Source organism: Chanodichthys erythropterus, chromosome 7, assembly GCF_024489055.1.
Source record: "Chanodichthys erythropterus isolate Z2021 chromosome 7, ASM2448905v1, whole genome shotgun sequence".
Taxonomy (NCBI): Eukaryota; Metazoa; Chordata; class Actinopteri; order Cypriniformes; family Xenocyprididae; genus Chanodichthys; species Chanodichthys erythropterus.
In genome coordinates, this window is record NC_090227.1 from 41,509,781 (window position 1) to 41,530,642 (window position 20,862).

At 40.3% G+C, this 20,862-nt stretch overlaps 1 protein-coding gene across 12 annotated transcripts in view; it reads right to left on the reverse strand.

Annotated features, from left to right (window-relative positions):
- lekr1 (Leucine-, glutamate- and lysine-rich protein 1) overlaps positions 1–13,290 on the reverse strand; it is a 228,019-nt gene extending 214,729 nt beyond the window's left edge. For all 12 annotated transcript variants that reach the window (XR_010895534.1, XR_010895536.1, XR_010895538.1 and 9 more), the window contains exons 1-2: positions 13,199–13,290; positions 11,617–11,699 (exon numbers count right to left, since the gene is read on the reverse strand). Coding sequence is in view for 6 of the 12 variants with exons in the window: in XM_067390612.1 (XP_067246713.1) it covers positions 11,617–11,699; positions 13,199–13,202 (87 nt within the window). In the remaining 6 variants the exon portion in view is untranslated. The remainder of the gene's footprint in view (positions 1–11,616; positions 11,700–13,198) is intronic.
- Between the last annotated feature and the right edge of the window lie 7,572 nt (positions 13,291–20,862).

Below are 20,862 nucleotides of genomic sequence, written 5' to 3' on the forward strand. Positions count from 1 at the left end.
TTTCTTGAAGCTATATGATAGCTTTATGCGATGAACAGCCAGAAAAAAATGTTTATTTACTACAAATTTTACCATTGCAGTGAACAACAGCTAAAGAATTTTCATTTTGCCAAAATCTTCCTTTAATACTGCATAACATACTATAGTATTTTGTTAATTTAACATCTAATATATTGCAAACTGCTCTGTTGATGATTCTTGTCACATATATTCAATAATTTATTATATTAATCATATAAAAAAGTATACATTTTCAGTTCAAAACTGCAAAATTTAATAGACAATTACAAAATGGACAGTCATTGGATATTACTGTTAATGATAAACAATTATATAGTAAATTGTTTTTAAAACATATTGAAGTTTATATTTTGAAGTTATTTTAGGAAAAAAGTGAAGATATTTTGCAATTGTCGAGCTGTTAGAGCACTGAGGAAGAAGAGCCTAAAACTGTAACTTTTAAATCTAATGTAGGCAATGATTTTCACAAACACTTTTGTTATACTGGTTGAAACTCTCTTAATATTCTGATAGCAATCAATAACAGAAGTAGTCTAAATATTAAAAAAGCCTCTCTGAAATTTTCTATCCTACCTTTACATTTTTTTTTTTATTATTATTTTTTTTTTTATCAAAACAAACAGGTCAGAGTGTAATGAAGTGAAGAAGAGCAGCTGCAAGAACATCAAATATTTGGCAGGGGATAATTTGGCCACATCTTATAATTGGGGGGGACTTGTCCCCCTCAGTGTCTACAGTGGTTACGGCCATGTTTGAAACTCCATGACAGTGAGTAAATATAAAAGAATTTAATTTATCCTTTTAAGACTCCAGAACTGGTTCCAGTGTCAATTTCTGCCTCTCATTTCCTTTGTATTTGATCTTCTCTCATCTCCTCCTAGCCATGAAATAGCCTTGGACACCGCTGATCACGAAAAAGAGTAAGCAGCTAAGGAATTTCTCCTTGATTTTTCCTTAATTTCCCTAAATTACAGTATGTTTCAAAGCAAGCATGTGGGTGTTTGTGAGTGGAGCACGTGAATGAGAGGACGGTTCGTGACTGCAGCTTTGTGGATTTTCATGGAGATAAAGACCCCCCGTGGTGCTCACTGTACCATGAGCCAATGCTGAGATTCTCATCTGGACCCACAGTGCCAACACATTACATGACAGCAGGATGGCTGTTGAATTGGGGAAGGGGGTGTAGACTATAGGACTTGGGGCAAGGAGGGGGCAGACGATGGCCTTCAGCACTCATGGGCGAATTTGACGCCTGGATGAGTTCCCCAATTCCTTCCTTCCTCTTCCGCCTTCACACACACTTCCTTGCGTGGTGGGAGAAGAAGGGCAGTGGCTGGGAAGAATCACCTTTGCCCGCATGTTGATCTACAGCCCAATGCACATGGAGACAAACAAACTGAAAGTGATGGGGGTGGAGCGTTGTCTTCTATTGTTCTTATGGGAGAGAAATAAGAACGCTTCTTTTTTTGCTACGGCTTTTTTCACAGAAGCTTTGAGTTATAAAGGAGGAAATTTCAGCTCACAACTCATCCATAATCTATACATTCTACTTAGAAGCCAATGATAACAGGATACAAATTTACACCTGCCAACAGAGAGAAATTTTGCCAGAAATTTTCATTTAAAATATATATAAATATATATAAATTCAGTTCCTTAATAAAAAAAAAATTGCATTGTTATACAGATAAATATGAATCTACATAGCAATGCAGAGGCAACTCGCAGTATCATATATTTTAGGTAAATGTTCTCTAAAACATTTAAAACATTGATATTTTAGATATACAACATTCAAAAGTTAATTTTTTAAAATGTTTTTAAAGTGGTCTTTAAAAACATTGCTAAGTAGATGAATCAAGTTTTTAAAGTTGTTTATATGTCTATGTGGTGTTTTTAATATGCTTTCAAACAAGCCATGTGCGATTTCATAAGTCAACACCATTGATGAGTGTTTTCTCATTAAATCTGTAGTGTTTTTTTTTATTTGAAATCAAAATCTTTAGTAAAATCATAAATGCCTTTACTGTCACTTTTGATCAATTTAATGCATCATTGCTGAATAAAAGTACTGGTTTCTTTCAACAACAAAAAAACAACATTTTATTGATAGTGTATGCATGACTTAATGAAGAAGGAAATCCCTTTTTTTCCAGAACAAAAACTGGGAAAACTATTACCATAAAGGGTTTGAGACTTGACTCAGAGACTTGTGAAAGTCTGAGCCAGTCTCTATGTGAAAGACTTCCTCTAATAAAAACATCTGAACTCACGTATTGGTGGCTTTAAGGGAGTAATAGTTCACGTATGTGTCGCCATATGGAGTTTGGGATGGAAGAAAAAAAAATCTTAAGACATCCTCAATAAAACTGTGATGCCAAATTTTAAAGGTAAAAGTAGAACATCATTCTTGCCATTTAAACCACATGCTTTATACTGCAGTTCCTGATAAAGTTACCTCGCATGTTATTTACACAATATACCAAAATATACTTGCATCTTGCACTAGATTAGTTCGTTTTTTGACCTAGCCCAAGATGCACAGCAGAGACAGGTGAGAGGCGAGAGAATGTGTTGTTTGTGTGTGGAAGCTGAGCAGCGGAGGGAGCTGAGGTTACTATCATGCCTTTGAACAAGCAACATGTGCCGCCATTATCCCCCCATGTCTCCCAAGGTAGAAAATGTGGCTGGTTTTTGTCCCATTCATTATTTAGTGAGAAGCAGAGCTAGAGAGAGGCACCATAGTGAGACTCAGTGGGATCTCCATCATTTCTCTTGTCACAGTGGAGCCACTTGCCACGCTAACATCAAAAATGAATAGTGGAAAGGCTGAACATTATAAAACCGGCGGATGTGGGTTAAAGCCAGAAAGGAAAAAACAGGAAGGGAATTCAATCTGAAATTCCTAAGAGAGAGAAGTTAGTGTTGGTGTTTGTTAAAAGTCAGATGTACTTTATCATTTTTGTTTGATATCTGAAACGTCACATTTACGAGTCATATAAAAGTCATTAAATTAATTGTTTATAGCTTGAAGCCATTTTTGACCTTGTGTTCAACCTGTGAGTGGCACGCAGTGAATCTAGGCCATAGAAAACAATAGCATGAGGTGTTCATTTAATTGGGATCCTCCCTATGTAAATACGTTGCATAAACTGAGGGCATCTTAGGACAAAACGTGTACATGTGACTTTTACGCTTTTATCCTCTGAGATAAACATGGTCAGCGTAGGTTAGGTATCTCAGTGACCGAGTTTCAGTTCCTTTGTGGAACAAGAGAGCAAAAATAACCTTATGCATATAAATAGCAGTGATGTTCCTGATAGACAGTCTATTTAAATATCCATATAAGGCTTTAAATAAAAAGTTTTTTTTTTTTTTTACTTTAAAAGGTGTCATGACATTTTTATTATTTTAATATCGACTCCTTTAAGGCTTGTCAGTAAATGGTCACTGTTATGATTGGCTAACATCATTGCATAGCTCACTCGCTATTGCACACGAGTGTTTTGAAAATATTATCCATATAAAATCGTCATTTACAGACAAAGCATTTTCAAATTGTTTATTGTTTACAAAGTTTGTGATGCAGCTGCTGTCAGATCCAATACAGTTGCTGCTTCATCTTTCAACAAATTTTTCTTTGCAAACTCTTCATTACACTGTGCCTCGTTTACAAAACATCTTCAGTCAAATGCTCCGAACAAACATACAAGTGCATGGAGTATGTCAGAAACTGAACACGCATCTGTATATTAGGGATGTGTCACGATTTTCGAATATTCGATTAGTCGATTTAATTATAGAATATTGCATAGGTTGTGCGATTGTCGTCTTAAAAAAATCCTCATGTTTCCAATGGTGACACGTTCATGTAACCAGAGGGAGGCGCGCACGCTGCCAATAACGCACCTAAAAAGCTGTTAACAGCAGAACATAGACAAGCGTGGCATATAACAGAGACGTTAAAATCAGTGTTCACACGACACACGTGCCGTCATTCAGGCTGTTCACAATGATATAACGAGTTTGGGCAGACTAAAATCAATATGGCTTGAGGTAAGCTTGCTGCGATAGTCAGTGTTGCCGGTGTTCAGGAACAACATCGGTATCATAACTTGTCACCGCTCCCGAATTGGCGCTAATTTGAAAGTGAAAGTAAAATCCCCTCAGTCATTCATGGTGCGTGTCCACAAAAAGGTGCCGGATTGGACAAAAGCGAGGCGAACGCCGCGAGCGAGCGTCACTGATAGTCCACACTGGCGGAGAGCGAGCATTTTCAGTTTATTCCTCCGGAAGCTCAACGTAGGAATTAATTGAAAGCGCTCGCTCTGCTTCGCACTGTTATGAATGGCCATGCAGATTTTACTTTCACTTATATTAACGAACATATTAATATGTTTTAGCACATTACAATCATTATATGGCTTGAGTTAAGACAGCATAATCTCCAATGAATTAAACAGTTTATCAATATCATACAGATTGAAACCATGAATGGTCTCTCTCCCACTGTTTGTGTGTTGATGCGCGGGTGTGGGGGAGGGGTGCGATTTTCGAATAATAATCGAATAATTCCCAGCAATTTTCGAATATTATTTTTGCTTGAAATGCCCATCCCTACTGTATATAGATCTACACAATTATAGATTCATTGAGAATCACACTTTTTTTTTTTTGTTTAAAATATGGATCACAATTCTCCCACGAATAGACAACTGAATAAAATAACATGACATTTAATGAAAGTTCTGACAAAATGTAAATTCTATTTTAAAAAAATATTTAACAGTTTGAATGAATGATTCAGCGACTCATTCATAAACATTTCACTTGTTTCATTCATTCGTTTTTGAATGAATCAATTGAGTGAATGATTCAATGACACAAACATTTTTTAACAGTCACTTGTCGCCACCTACTGGTGTTACGATGTAATTGATACTTTATTTGAAGCGTCAAGCTACTTTCCAAAGGTGATTAGTCTATTTTCATCACTACCGTAGACATCGGTGTTTATATCTGAACTATAAACTTTTACTTCTGTGATGATTTGAATTATTGTAAGACAGAAATAATGATACTGTGTGGTTGAAAAGACTGTTTGAGAAGCTGTTTCATACTTATTCATGACAACTGCTCTCTCTGGCTCAGCGGCAGAACAAACACAGATTTGAATGTTCGCTGTGATCGTACTTGTCAAGGGTTTAATAGACACAGGTAAATCGCTGTCATTTAAGAATAACACATCCAGTGTAGGCAAATGTCAGCCATTAAGCGACTGAATGCCAGTGGGCGGGGCCTATGGTGCGATGATATAATTATTCATCGATGTCTTGCTTTTGAGGAAGTCATATGCAAATGTATTTGCCCGTGTGACGTCACAAATGCCACAAAATCCAAACAAGCCATTTTTGGAGCTTGATTAAATAAATGCTTTGTTTATAATGGGGAGGATATTTTAAGCTATGAAACTTGCAGGATATTTAATGATACAAAGACCTCTTATATGCCAAAAGATCAAGGCAAATTTGATTTCTCATGTCATGACCCCTTTAAACGAAAAAATAAAAACAATTTGGTATTTCAAAACCTGTTGATTGACCAAGACTTTCATCCTAGCAAACTTTTGGTCGCGAGTTGGAGTGAGCCGGGTGGAAACATCTACTGTTTTCCCAGCGTTCCGCTGTAATTCCACAAACATGGCCTGCGATTTGGTCTGGTTCCTCCTGTGTTTTTCTAAACACGTCGTGACGCTCCCTGTGTGTCTCGACACAAAAGAGCTGAAGTTTCCCCTTCTAAAAGAGCTTCACAGACAGACACTGCGTCTTTTTCAAGATGTCATTCTGTCTGTGCGTTTCTGGAGGCGGTCGTTTCCTATCCTCTCTGACGGCCACGATCATTTTCTCTCATGTCTGCTTAGCGTGCTGAGACTGTGTTTGTGGGTGGTCATATTTTCTTATGGAAATATGTCCACGTCGGCACGTTGTTTGCTCGCCTTTCTCGTAAGGGCTTGAGCGCTCAGCGCGCCGTGTGCCGTCGAATTGCCGGCTGACAGCGCGCGTTGCCACGGCAACCCTGCGCGCTGTCTGGCGCTCTAGATGCACGGTCGAAACTCGGCTGCCTTTAATGAGGTGGAGTCCCCTCACTTATTCCCCGATCTAGTTATTTTTCTGAATCAGAAAAGTGCTACTTTGGTTAATAAGCCTGGGTGACCAGAGGATCACAGTGGGGCAATACCCGCCGAGTCATTCTCCGTGGGCCCCCCACTCCTCTAGTGCATCGCAAACATGTTGTGACTATGTTCGTGGGTGGATCATGTTTAGAAACAACATGGCCACGTCGGTGCCCAGGGTGCCGTGTGTCGTCCAGTTGGGCGGCCACGTTCACCGTCCAACATGGCTGATAGCTTCTGCATGTGTTGCTGGTCCTCCTTAAAATAAATATGGAGGACCTAACATCTTAGTCAGGGCTCCAGCAGAGGATCAGATGTCGACTGCTACATTGGAGAGAGTATTGTTGGACTCTGAACATGAAGATGAGGCTGAGCGTCCCACGGTTGTGGTGTGCTCATGCCGAATCGGATTCAGACTTTGCAACCATGCTTTCCCGGGCCCCTGGGGGTGTCGTGCGACGCGTACTCGCCTTGCCCCGCCCCCTGGCTTAGCCCGGATGTGCATGAAAAAACTTGGCAGTTTGTGGCCTTTTTTGGCGTTAATATGGAACACCAAGAGGGTCATAATCTGCACTACAAGTTTTTTCTCTCTCACTACCCCCTAGGGTGGGGTGGCAGTGCTACGGGCACACCACCTCTGCCCTGCATGAGTCTTGGCCCCTGGCAAATCTGCAGTAGGTCAAAGCACTCATTGCATGTGGGTAGTTCTGAGTCGGGGTTGAGCTACGCAGGATGCAAATCATAGCGCAGGCCCCTGGCCAGACAATGTCCACCATGGTGGTCCAGAAACACCCCTGGCGAGTCTTGCTGGGATGTGCCGTCGTCAAAGTGGGCTTTCTCGATGCGCTCATCTCACAAACTGGCCTTGAACCCAGCCCGCTCAACCCGCAGTCACCTGACTAGCGGGAGACGGTCCTGGAGATATGGCGACCTGGAGCTGACGTAAACGGTTCTTTCGGGGGACGATGCTCGCATCGCTCCCTCCCCGGAGGAGGGCCGGGTGGAGAATTGGTCTGTTCCGCCGCTGGCTCTCCGGAGTCCAGCGGTACCCACTAAGAACTGTTTTCCGATCCTCTACGTCCCAAGAGTGTGGCTGGCGGTGTGCAGCGCCCCGCGTTGCTACTCCCAGCCCCCTCTCACCTCGCCAGCAGGTGTCAGTGTGTTGGTGCAGGCCGCGCCCCGTGTGCCGTCTCCCATACGCACTGCTACCTCGCAGAGTCTGATCACACTCTGGGCCGCTACCATGCTGCCCGAGTCGGGTCCCCGTACTCTGGTTCGCTGCCCCACCCCCGGTACGTCTGTGGTGCGTTTGGTTCAGCTGGCTCGGTGCCTGGAGGCCTGGTTAGTGCCCCCAGCCCGTTCCGCTGGCTCATTCGCATATCAGACTCGGCTATGCGATTCAGTTCGCCCGGTGTCCTCCGGCGTCCAGGGGTGTCCACTTCACTTGGGTGTCGTTGGACATTGCACCTGTTCTCCGAGTGGAGATTGCTGTCCTCCTGGCGAGGGATACAATCGAGCCGGTCCCTCCAGCCGATTTGAAGTCAGGTTCAGCCCTACTTCATTGTACCCTAAAGGGCGGTGGGCTATGGCCAATCCTGGATCTGCGCGTCTTGAACCGGTACCTTCAGGCTGCCGTTTAAGGTGCTCATGCAGAAGCGCATTTTCGAGTGCGTCCGTCCCGGGGTTTGGTTTGCAGCATTCGACCTGAAGGATGCATACTTTCATGTCTCGATTCTGCGCTCGGGTCGAGCATGTCAGTACAAACTCCTACCCTTCGGGCTGGCCCTGTCGCTCCACGCCTTACATGGTTGCGGAGGTGGCCATTGTTCCCCTCAAGGAACAGGGCGTTCGCATTCTCGACTGCCTCGACGACTGGTTGTTCCTGGCCAGCTCGCGAAGCAGTTGTGCGTACACAGGGAGATGGTTTAGCTCACCTCAGCCTGTTGGGTCTTTGGGTCAGCTGGGACAAGAGCAAACTCGCCCCCGGGCAGAGGATCTCTTTTCTCAGTCTCAAGCTAGACTCGGTCGCCCGGATTGTGCGCCTCTCTGAGGAGCGCGTCCAGTCGGTGTTGAACTGCCTGAGTTCGCTCAAGCGCAGGATGGCGGCCCCACTGAAAGACTTCAGAGGCTCCTGGGGCATGTGGCATCTGCAGCCGCGTTCACGCCGCTCAGGTTGCTCCATATGAGGCCGCTTCAACACCGGCTCCGCGACTGGGTCCCGAGATGGCCGTGGCAGCGCAGCACGCTCAGTGTCCTCGTGACACGGAGCTGCCGCCCTACCCTCATCCGGTGGTCGGACCCTTTTGTTCCTGCGGGCGGGAGTGCCCCTTGGACGCTGTGGTCCACACAGATGCGTCTACCACCGGATGGGGGGCCATGTACAACGGGCATGCGGTTTCGGGTCTTGGACGGGGCCTCGACTGCATTGGCATATCAATTGCCTCGAGTTGCTAGCAGTATGTCTTGCACTGGGCCGCTTCAAGGAGCTGCTGTCAGACAAGCACGTACTGGTCCGCTCGGACAAGCACTGCGGCCGTTGCGTACATCAACCATCAGGCTGGTCTACGCTCCCGTCGCATATCGCAACTCGCCTGCCATCTCTTGCTTGGAGTCAGAAGCATCTGAGGTCGCTTCAGGCCACTCATGTCCCAGGTGTGCTTAACCGTGCAGCCTACGAGCTCTTACGGCAGCCTCCACTTGCGGGCAAGTGGCGGCTCCATCCCCAGGCGGTCCAGCTGATCTGGCACTACCTTGGCGAGGCCCAGGTAGTCCTGTTGCCTCCCCAGGAACTGCCCTCGGCCAGTGGTTTTCCCTGACCGGCAAGTCATTCGGCACGGATGCCCTGGCACTCAGCTGGCCCCGGGGCCTACGCAATATGCGTTTTCCCCCAGTGAGCCTTCTCGCACAGCTCCTGTGCTAGGTCAGGGAGGATGAGGAGCAGGTCTTGTTAGTGGCTCCATATTAGTCACTCGGACCCGGGTTTCGGACCTAATGCTCCTCACGACAGCCCCTCCTTGGCCGATTCCTCTTAGGAAGGACCTCCTGACTCAGAGATGGGGCTTCCTATGGCACCCACGTCCCGACCTGTGGAACCTCCACGTGTGGTCCCTGGACGGGATGCGGAGGTTCTGGGTGATCTCCCGCAGGCGGTCGTAGACACCATCACTTCCGCTAGAGCTCCTTCACGAGGAGCCTCTATGCGTTGAAGTGGAACCTATTCGTTGAATGGTGCTCCTCTCGCAAGACGAGAGGACCCCCGATCATGCTCGGTCAGATCTGTGCTTTCCTTCCTGCAAGAGGGCTTGGAGTGAAGGCTGTCTCCCTCCACCCTCAAGGTGTATGTTGCCGCTTCGCTGCACATCTCCATGCAGTTGATGGCAAGCCTTGGGGAAACACGGTCTGATCATCAGGTTCCTGAGGGGGGCGAGGGGACTGAATCCTCCTCGCCCACCCTCCTTACCCTCTAGGGATCTCACCTTAGTTCTTAGCTAACTTCGGCGTCATCCCTTGAGCCTTTGCAATTAGTCGAGTTAAAAGTACTGTCTCTTAGACCGTCCTCCTGGTTGCATTGGCCTCATGTTAAGAGGGTAGGGGACCTGCACGCATTTTCGGTCGACGAATCGTGCCTGGAATTTGGGCCTGGGGATTCTCACGTCTTCCTGAGACCCCGGCCTGGATATGTGCCCAAGGTTCCTACCACTCCCTTCGGAGATCAGGTAGTGAACCTGCAAGCGCTGCCTTCGGAGGAGGCAGACCCAGCCCTAGCTTCGCTCTGTCCAGTTCGCGCCCTGCGTGTTTACGTGGATAGAACTTGAAGCTTAGGACCTCAGATCAGCTCTTTGTCTGTTACGGAGACCAGCAGAAGGGAAAGGCTGTCTCCAAGCAGAGGATGGCCCACTGGTTAGTGGATGCCATCGCCCTGGCTTATGTTCCCAGGGCGTGCCTTGCCCGTTCGAGTTGAGAGCCCACTCCACCTGAGGAGTGGCCTCTTCCTGGGCGCTGGCTCATGGCGCCTCGCTGACAGATTGTAGAGCTGTGGGCTGGGCGACACCCAACACGTTTGCTAGGGTTTTTAGCTTACGTGTAAGCTGGTTCTTCCCGTGTAATCGCTTCCACCAGCCGGTAGACGCGTTGAACCTGTGCTCGTGTCGGCTTGCAATGCCACTCCCGCCCCCTGGGCCGGATATGTGCATCTGTTGACTCCAGTCGTGTTCCCCGTTCGGTGAACCCTGTCGAGTTCCTCCACCTCCACCTTCGGCTCGGGCATTGCGGAGTGTCTGATGCCAGACCAACATCCATCTTCGATGTTGTCTGTTGGTTGGGTTCCATATGTTGCAATCCCTCTACGTGAGTGATTCCATATGTGTATTGTCCACGGTTACTCCCTACGGTGAGCCCGTGTCTTTCCCTTAGCAGAGATTCTGCTTTCTCCTGTCAGATGAGTCTCCCCTACTCAGGTGGAGCCATCCCAGGGACTCATATGCGTTCTGCCCTGCGGGCCAGTCCATATGTTTTCCATGTAAATTCCTTCCCCTCTGGGTAGGTAGTGGTTTCCGCAGCGTTCCTTACGGGTTCGCTTCCCCAGTGTAGTCTAGTGTACTTAGCGGGTATATCGGAACAGCAGTAGACTTCCCGGCGTAAGCTCGCCCCCTTCTCCGTCCCCTTGGTGCGACGGGCGGCTAGAGCCTGCGCTGGGCACTGGAAGGGGTTTCGTAACTGTGGCGTTTTAGTTGGGATCCCAATTCGTCGGTCACTACTGACGTACGTCGAACGTGACCGACTGAAAGGGAACGTCTCGGTTACGTATGTAACCCTCGTTCCCTGAAGGAGGGAACGGAGACGTACGTCCCGTCGCCACAGTTTCTGTACCCTCGCTGCAGTGCGGACACCGGTTGTCTCCTCAGCGAAAAACAGAGTGCGATTGCATCTGCCCCCCTTTTTATATCCACCTGTTAGGGGAGGTGCGAATTATGCAAATATCGCACGCCAATTTCATTGGCTTGTTTTAGTTCTCTCAAAGCTGATAGGGGCTCTCTAGCGATATCCCAATTCGTCGGTCACTACTGACGTACGTCTCCGTTCCCTCCTTCAGGGAACGAGGGTTACATACGTAACCGAGACGTTTTTTCTACAACAAAGTAGATTTTTATAATATACCTCTTTTGAACGAGCCAACGCAACATGACCTCTTTAGGACACAAATGCACCTGATAAATCAGACAGAATGAATGCTGATCTTCTCATATCTCTCTCCAGCTGCCCCAGAGCACAACGGATCACAAAATATCAAACTTCCCTCTCTATCATGCAGAGATGAGAAGTGTCTGTGATTATGATGGAGTATAATAGCAACAAATCTGAGAACCTGTGCAATTACACCTGCACAGCAGGGGTGTAAAATCTGAGAAATTAATGTTATTTACCTGCTGTATTTCCAGGGGTAGGGGGTATGAGGGGGTGTGTATCTCCATGTCGTCTTTATCAGCCATCTCCATAGGGATCTTCTCTATAGGACAGAAGAAAAAAAATGCTAATTTTACTGAATTTACTGATAGTGATACTATAATACAAACCATCACACATCAAAGTTACTATAGTACTATACTGGATTAGTGGATTTTATACTGCACAGGTAATGTATAAGGTATATAATAATTTACTTCCAAATTGTATCCAAAGGTTGTTCACAATAAGAAAAAGTCAGTATAAATTAAGAGGATTATGTATGTTTAGCAAAATAAGGGCAAGAACTAATATAAAAAGTAGAAGTTAAAGGGGTAAACTTATACAACAATTGTGACAAGGAATTCAAATTGTGTACATCACTTTGTAAATTTAAGAAAATGCTTAAAAACAAGGTGATAAATAATTATATAATTTAATAAGAAATATTTGAGTATGTAATATTTAAACTATTGTATTATTATTTGAAATGTGTATTTTTGAAATTATCTATGTGTGTTTTTGGAAAATGTCTTGTGTTATCTTGTAGTAATCAAGTCCAAGGGAAAAAAAGTATGACGTTCATTTGATATATAGGCCTATGTATAAAGGGTAGGCATAATAAGCAGTGGCTTCAGCCACTTTTTCAGTTATTATGTATATTTTTGTTGTGAATAATTGACTGCAAGGACCGAAATAAATTGTTTGTTGTTGTTGTTGTTGTTGTAAGTACTCATACTCTTTTATACTCATATATTTAAAAAATTTAAAAAAAATAAATAAATGTTAACTGAAATAAAATAACAATATAATAAATAAAATAGATATAATAAAATAGATATAATATAATAAAATAGATAAAACTAAGTTTTTTTATTCAGCTAGTTGTCTAGGCAACAATTTTCATTTAGTTTAAAAAGAAATACTAAAATAAGTGAAAAAGTGGGGGGGGGGGGGGTGAATAAACATTAAAACTACATAGACATCTTGAAATGACATCTAAACATGACAAAAACACAACGAAATGAAGAAAACTTTAATAGTAAAATGAAAGACGAAAAAATATAAAAATAAAAAAATAAAATAAAAACTATAATAGCATCTCATCAATACTAAATTAACCACATAAGCCCATAAGCAATGAATATGAATATTATAGAATATTATCTATCTATCTATCTATCTATCTATCTATCTATCTATCTATCTATCTATCTATCTATCTATCTATCTATCTCTCTCTCTCTGATATATATATATATATATATATATATATATATATATATATATATATATATATATATATATATATATATATATCAACCAGAGATGAATATTTAGTCTCATTTCATCCTTTCGAAACACTTGGCTTTTAATACGGCAGCGTTTGCTTTTCATTTTAAATCCTTTCAACATAAACAGATTAGCAACGATGCATAACAAAACACGCTAGCTGGAACTCTAAAACTTTCATATTTGGTGACATTTCTGCTTGCTTTCAACGGTTTAGTGAAAAGACTCGATTTTAAAAAGTGTAACTACATGTAAAAAGTATTTACATACCCATTATTTTGTCCGTTTGCTACAAAATCGTTTAAACTCAAGTCGTATAAATCAATGCGCATTAAAAGCTCGCCTCAGAAGTGAAACTTGAGCGTTGCGCAGTCACTATAACGACAACGCAGGTTTCTACGCAAACAGCGTAGAGACTAGAACGCTGAGAGTGATTCATTTACCCAACCCACGCACTAACAGAACCGCGTTTATTTAAGGACATCGTCGTGCCCATGTTTCGCTTCTTTGACAGCATGGGCTCATTAGATCTAGGTCGGTAATCGTGTCTACAATGCAGATTAGCTCGACTGTGCCTTCGTGATATAGCTGATCCGCATTTACAGCAGAATAGCGAGGATGTGTGTGATAAAAATAAAACAAGTGGGCTTTGAGGGGATTTTTTTAGAGAAAATCCTCGAAACCCCGACCTTATGTGTCTCTCTGTGCTAAACCCTAGAAGACACGCAATGTCCGGGCATTCGGGATTTAACTCTTTCTGCGCGTAATGCGTCTCTAGATTTTGATCCTGTCATGATTGAATAGTACCAATGTTACATAAATGTCATTAATAACGATAGTATAGGATCATGGATGATTGCATGTCGTGTTAATCCAATGGAAAGCCACTACTGTTTAATGGCGGTGTGCCCGCGGGACTGGGAAGCTTGCGTTTATGGAGTTCATCCAGGCACGCTATGTGTGTGGGGAAGTGTGTAAAGTAAATAGAGCCTTGCCGAGAGGACAAGTCACTGAATGAGTGTGTTTGCGTGCGTTAGGATGTGACTGAGTGTGTGCGTGCGATCCCTTGTGCATGCTGTGGCGTATTTGCGTCTGTGCGTGAGAGTAGGAATGAATGGGTGGAGTCTAGAGGAAAAAAATGAAAAGACACTGAAGTTGTTTTATTGATTTGTAAAATGCATACATAGATAGAGGTATTGGATATGTCCTCTGTTATTTGTACTGCTATTTGTATTTCTCAGAAGCTCTCGCTACAGGCTGTTTACCTATGGTTTTATGGATGCTGTTTGTCAATGTTTGTAAGATTTTGTTTTTTAATGAAGGCTGAAAAGTTGTATGTGGAAACAACACACCTCAGAAAGCCTACACATGCTCGGCTAACAGATCGAGCAATGCAAGCAATATAATACAAAGTTGTGAGAATGAATTATTCAACTGGTACTGGTTGTGATACGTTAAAGGAATAGTTCCCATGATTTACTTGCCCTCAAGCCATCCTATAGGCTACATGACTTTCTTCTTTCAGCTGAACACAATCAGAGTTATATTAAATAATATCCTTCCCAGCTTTGTAACGGCATTGAATAGTTTTTGAAGCTCTAAAAAGCGTATTAATCCATCATAAATATAATCCATACGAGGCCAGTGGGTTAATAGATGCATTCTGGAGTGAAGCAAGTGTTTTTGTAGGAAAAATATCCATATTTAAAACTTTATAAACTATAATCACTGGCTTCCGGTGTCATGACAAATCAGGTCCTTCCTTAAAATCAGGTCTCCCCAAACTGTCAGTTAATAAATATCCTTAATTCGTATATATACAGATTATATTCATTTAAAATACACATAGCTTACAATATAATGCGTAAGAAAACGAATTAGTGCATAATAAAAACCAACTGAATGTAGTTTCTTATACTTGATTAACTGTTAATTGATAATAATAATAATAATAGTCTATATATTAAGTGAAAATTGAACATCATTCATTTGTTTTATTTATAACTGAAATACTTGGACATTACTTAATTTCACACATTAAAGATGATTGTGAAGACATGTCGGGTAAGTGTAAATGCGTGTATCAACTAAGCTATCAGGCTAATCGGGTATCCGTATGCTATGCTAATACATAAGCTAATTAATACAAAATTGCTAAGGTGACCAGATTTCTGAAATCAAAACTGGGGACATTTCCTATTTGAGTGGTCAAAATATCACCAAAATCTAATTTGTTATTATCTAAATATTAAAAAACAGGGACAATACATTTTTGAATGTTTTTGTTTTTAATTGTTGTGGGTTCCTTATATTATTACATTAATAATTATTATGATTTAGTTTGATTATTAGGATTTTTGCTCTGGTTTTAATACAATTAACCAAAAAACTATTACACGATTAATAAAGGCATTGTAAAAGCAGTTCAAAACAATATGCTTGTTATAACGCAAGTATGATTTTACAAAATGACTTTACATTACAAAAATAAAACATAAGTATAAGATAAGACAAATAAAACGGCATTTAACAAATATTTTTTAACATTTTGGATTTAATATTTTAATTACATCTGTTAACTATTTTTAACTATTATTTTGCATTTTAGACTCATTTTAAGCACAAAGTAAGTTGCACATGTATTATTTATTTTATTTTATTTATATTCATATCTGAGAGTGTACCTTCACCACATGATATGCAAAACTTTTGTGGACGTTTAAGATTGTGCAAAACAATCTCGCACCCTGTTGAGGCCCTGTTATAAAACATACAAATAGTATTACTTTAATTTAACATGAATAGTTAGTATGTTACTACCTTTAAACCGGTAACAATGTTTATTTTGATATTTGACGATAATGGCGCATTCCAGATTACGTTCTTCATGAAGTAGCGGCGTGCGTGCGTGCGAACAAGTGTAGCTACAGAGCCCCCCTGTTGGTGAACCTGATCACTACACAATTGCTCCGATAACCAACAGACTGCTGTATGCTGGTCGGGTTTTTTTGTAATGTATTTGCGGGTTGTTTTGAAGGAGCTTTAAAAGGGGGACATTTCCAGGGACAGCCCCAGTCGGGGACAGAACACCAAAAACCGGGACTGTCCCCGGAAAACGGGGACGTCTGGTCACCCTAGAATTGGACTACTTTTACACTGTTGCCGCAGGTTGTTTTTCATGTCCGCAGGCTGAAGCGACCCCAAATAACATGATATTTAGCCCCTGGAATGCAAATTTTAATAGAGGATTTTAACCCCGGAACGTGATGTTTGCCATGGGACCCCGACTGAAACACGATTGGGCTAGTTTTGGGCTAGATTTGAGTAACAGTTGGGCGGGTTTTGTTGTTAAAACCTGGCAACCCTGGTGGGGGGAGGACAATTTATCACTACATCAGCAACAGCCGTCCACGTGTTCACGAGAGAGTCGAGTTCCGCCGGTGACCTACTTGACCAACTGTCAAGGTCAAGAATTTCGTTTAAAAATACATTCAATTTTGGTTTGTTTTTCAGGAAACCCTATCATATACCCACTTGGAATATACGGCGCTTGTCGTATGGGATGAATATGAATAAACTGACCATTTTTTTCTGAAAATATTGGACATGCTCGCTCTTGCCAATTATTGCACTGCTTTTTTTAAAATAAATTGCAGTATTTTTTTCTCATTTTGAATTTAAAGGGATAGTTCACTCAAAAATGAAAATTCTGTCATCATTTACCCATCATTTAGATATTTGGAAGAATGTTTGTAACCAAGAAGATCTTGCCTCCTATTGACTATAGTATTTTTTTTTTTTTTTCCCCTACTTTGGTAGTCAATAGGGGGGCGAGATCTGCTTGGTTACAAACATTATTCCAAATATTTTCCTTTCTGTTCATTTAATCAACTCATACATTGTTGTTCTTGCCCTAAAAATAACAAAGAAGAGCATTCACCTGTTTGTACTGATTTTTTTTTTTTTTTTTTTATCTCCAATCACCCAGAATTGCTATTAAGCAAAAACCATAAAAATATATATATTTTCTGTAAACTATTGTAACATGTAGCCCAGATGCCAGCTGATTTCTAGAAATGGAAATATTAGTTTAATCCAAGTACAGCAACTGTTTTAACATATTTGGGTCATTGACGAATAAGGATTTTAAAAGTGTAAAAAAAACACACAATGGAGATTTAATTAATAATAGATATAAAGTTTTATTAAGTGTTAACAATGAGATTATGTGGTTTTTATAATCAATTATCACTGCTTTTGTCATTTTTTACAAGATGGACAAAATTTGTCACCAAAAAGTCATTCGGTTTAACCAAAGTTTCAGTTTTACCGAATGACACTTTTGGTTATACCATATGACGATATTTTCAAACAATGCTAACAGGATGATATCTAGCTAGCAAAAGTACAATCAAACATTTTATATGTAATACAAGTTTTTTAAATATTACAACATTTTCCATGTTTTATAGCGCTTGTACCAAATGACCTGATGTTTCTGGACATGCGTATGAGAGTGAAAACATTAATTTTTCAAATAGTTAAGAGTTAGTTACTTTGCTTCACGATCATGTGGTCCTTTGCAGGTGTCTGAATGATGTCACATCCTGTCACATGATATTGATCACATGACTTGATCCAAAATGGTCCCTTTATATTGGTTACTCCGAATGACATCAACGAAATTCATTTTTCCGGACATTCTTTCTCATAACAAAGCAACGACTTCTACACATAATTTTAATGTTGATATATGATGTTATAAATATATTTTAATCACAAATGAAATGGCTGTATTGGCCTTTGGATGGTCAAACCGAATGACCTTTTGACAATTAAAAATTATTAAAATACCTTTATATTTAGCAAAATATAATTAAAACCTTTTGGATTCAATAAAAGAGATCTATAGTTGGATGTCATACTTTGTTTTTTATCATTATTAAGGCCTCTGGACAAAAAAATGACCCGTCATTGACCCATTTTCATGATGCATATAGAAATATGACCAATTCAGATTAATATTGAGATATTTTTGTGCATGTAACCATGGTTGTTTCTTGTCTGAAAATGAAAAAAGCACCACAGTTTGCAGGAGCTGATAGTCCATACAGTTAATTAATATTAAAAAAACTATTGCCATATGTGTCTATTTGTATATCTGTGTGCGGATATTTTTCACATAACACGTTATGTTGTTTTCTCCATCTGACTGTTATATATAGCCTAGCAGGGCATGTTTTCCTTTGTGCAATAAATAGGATTGCTGAGGTTTGTTTGTTTCCACATACAACTTTTCAGCCTTGTGCTCAGCCCTGGGGGATTTGTGCCTCCCAGGGAACCTAAACACCAAATGGTCTTTTTGTGCTGTCTGCACGCAAACGTGTGTTAACCCAATCTCGCGAATCAATTAAAGCTGATTGCCAGTATGTCGCTTCTCATATCAGGCCGTACACGGCAACGAATGGCGTGACTGCTGCGCACTTCTTGTCCCAGTTCCGTGAGAGAGGGCGATAAAGTATCAAGACACCTGACTTGCAAGCAGCCTGTTATAGGAAATACACCCAGATTTGGGCTAAATGAAACTGAGGAGTGGGATGATCGTGACGTAGCCCCTAATACATGAGAAGAAGACAGGAATATGAGTTTACCAGACGGTTATTGGCTAAGAATAGCCAACAGACTACGTACATTTTTGACGGAGCAAGCTGAACTCGTGCGTGCCTGTGTGTTTAAGGATGGAGGAAGGGAGGTTTAAAAGCGCCCTTGTGAATCGATTTGCATGAGAAACGCAGAAACGACCCGGCTCAACTCACGGCAGCGCGTTGTGTTACACATTTGAGCGGCGGATGTCGTGACAATCCCCCGCCATATCAGTTCAAATAACCGCTGTGACTTACAGAACACAGTCACGCATCAAGCACAGGGGGCGTGGCCTCAACAAATGCGTCACAACCGCCATAAATCCTGCCTGTTCTTCTTTTTTTACAGTCTATGGTTCGTCACCACAAAGAAAATAACTGGTGTAAAATGTGAGCTGCATTAGGTGTTAATTGTTGCATTTACAGAAAACGTATTATTTGTAATTATTTTAATTATAGGCTATATATATTATTTTGTTTGTCTTTGTGCATATATATATATATATATATATATATATATATATATATATATATATATATATATATATATATACAAACAAAATAATATATTATTAAAATGAATTAAAATAATTAAAAATGTTTTCTGTAAATGCAACAACTGACATAGAACAAAATAATGACACACATTTAAGATTCTGCATTATTTCTAATATATATAAGCCCTAAAAGCCTTTAAGTGCTCTCTGAAATTTTCTTCTAAAATGACCATTTTTATCAATCTTGTATGTTTATGTTCAGTTATTTCACTTTAATGGAAATGAAAAGGACCTATTAATTGCCATTAAAGTGAAATTACCGAGCCTAAATATATGAGCTTGATAAAAATGCTCATTTTAGAAGAAAATCTTAGACAGCACTGAGAGGCTTTTGCATCTAAAGTCTTTATATATATACATATATATATATATATACGTATATATATATATATATATATATATATATATATATATATATATATATATATATATATATATATATATATATATATATATATATATATATATATATGAAAAAAAAATTCAAATAATTGCAACAATTTTTATATGTATATATGTATATGTTACATTTTATTTTCATATTTTGTTTATATATATATATATATATATATATATATATATATATATATATATATATATATATATATAGGGCAGTCAAACGATTAATCGCGAGTAATCACATACAAAATAAAAGTATGAGTTTGCCTAATATATGTGGGTGTACTGTGTGTAATTATTATATATATAAATACAAAGACATTCATGTATATATTTGAGAAATATTTACAAGTATATGTATTTATATTTTTATATAATTTATATTATATATAAATAAAATATTTTGTATATAAATAACATATTTCTCTTAAATATATATATATATATATATATATATATATATATATATATATATATATATATATATATATATATATATATATATATATATATATACATATTAATTACACAGTACTCACACATGTATTATGCAAACTCAAACTTTTATTTTGTATGCGATTATTGTATTGAATGAATTCAGGAAGTTCTTGCTTTTTAATCAAATGACCAGACTGACCCCGAAGACAATACACATCAGAGCTGTAGTCCATGCTGAACAGCGTAATTAAAAAAGATTAAATAACAGGGCTGGACTCAACATGGTGACCTTAGACAAACTTTAACGCATTATGTTAATGAATGGATTAAAATTTCATTGTTAATCATTGACAGAGTGTATGTCTGGAGTAAATAAACCACGGAAAAATTTAGGTAATGAGGATTTCCTGAATATCAAACCTATAAATCATCTGCCCGTCCATAACCATGAATCTCAAATAACATGTAACAGGCGACTTTAATGGGCTGTTTACACTTGAAATTGAAACCGAGCACCATTCTGAATAGGATCATGTGTCACCTTTGATATTTTGAAAGTTGCAAACCCATGTGCTAACGTTCTTATTTGCATATTAATGAGGTCAGTTGACTGGATGCATGAAGCCTGTTTAAATAACCAAAGTAAGCACTATTTAGTTTATGATTGGTTGTCTTAATTTCCCGGTCGCTTAAAAAGAAGTCAAGCTGTGGCTAAACAATCAGCCTGTCCAGTCATTACTATAATTATTCCATTGCCTAACATCTCTTCAGAAGATAATCAATCCACAACATTTTCCCATTCATGAGCATCGGGTTTTTGAAAGAACTCAATCTTCCTCTCTCTTTCAACTGTGACTGTTTTAGTGGGCCATTCTCCAGCCAGTCCTCCCAAATCTGA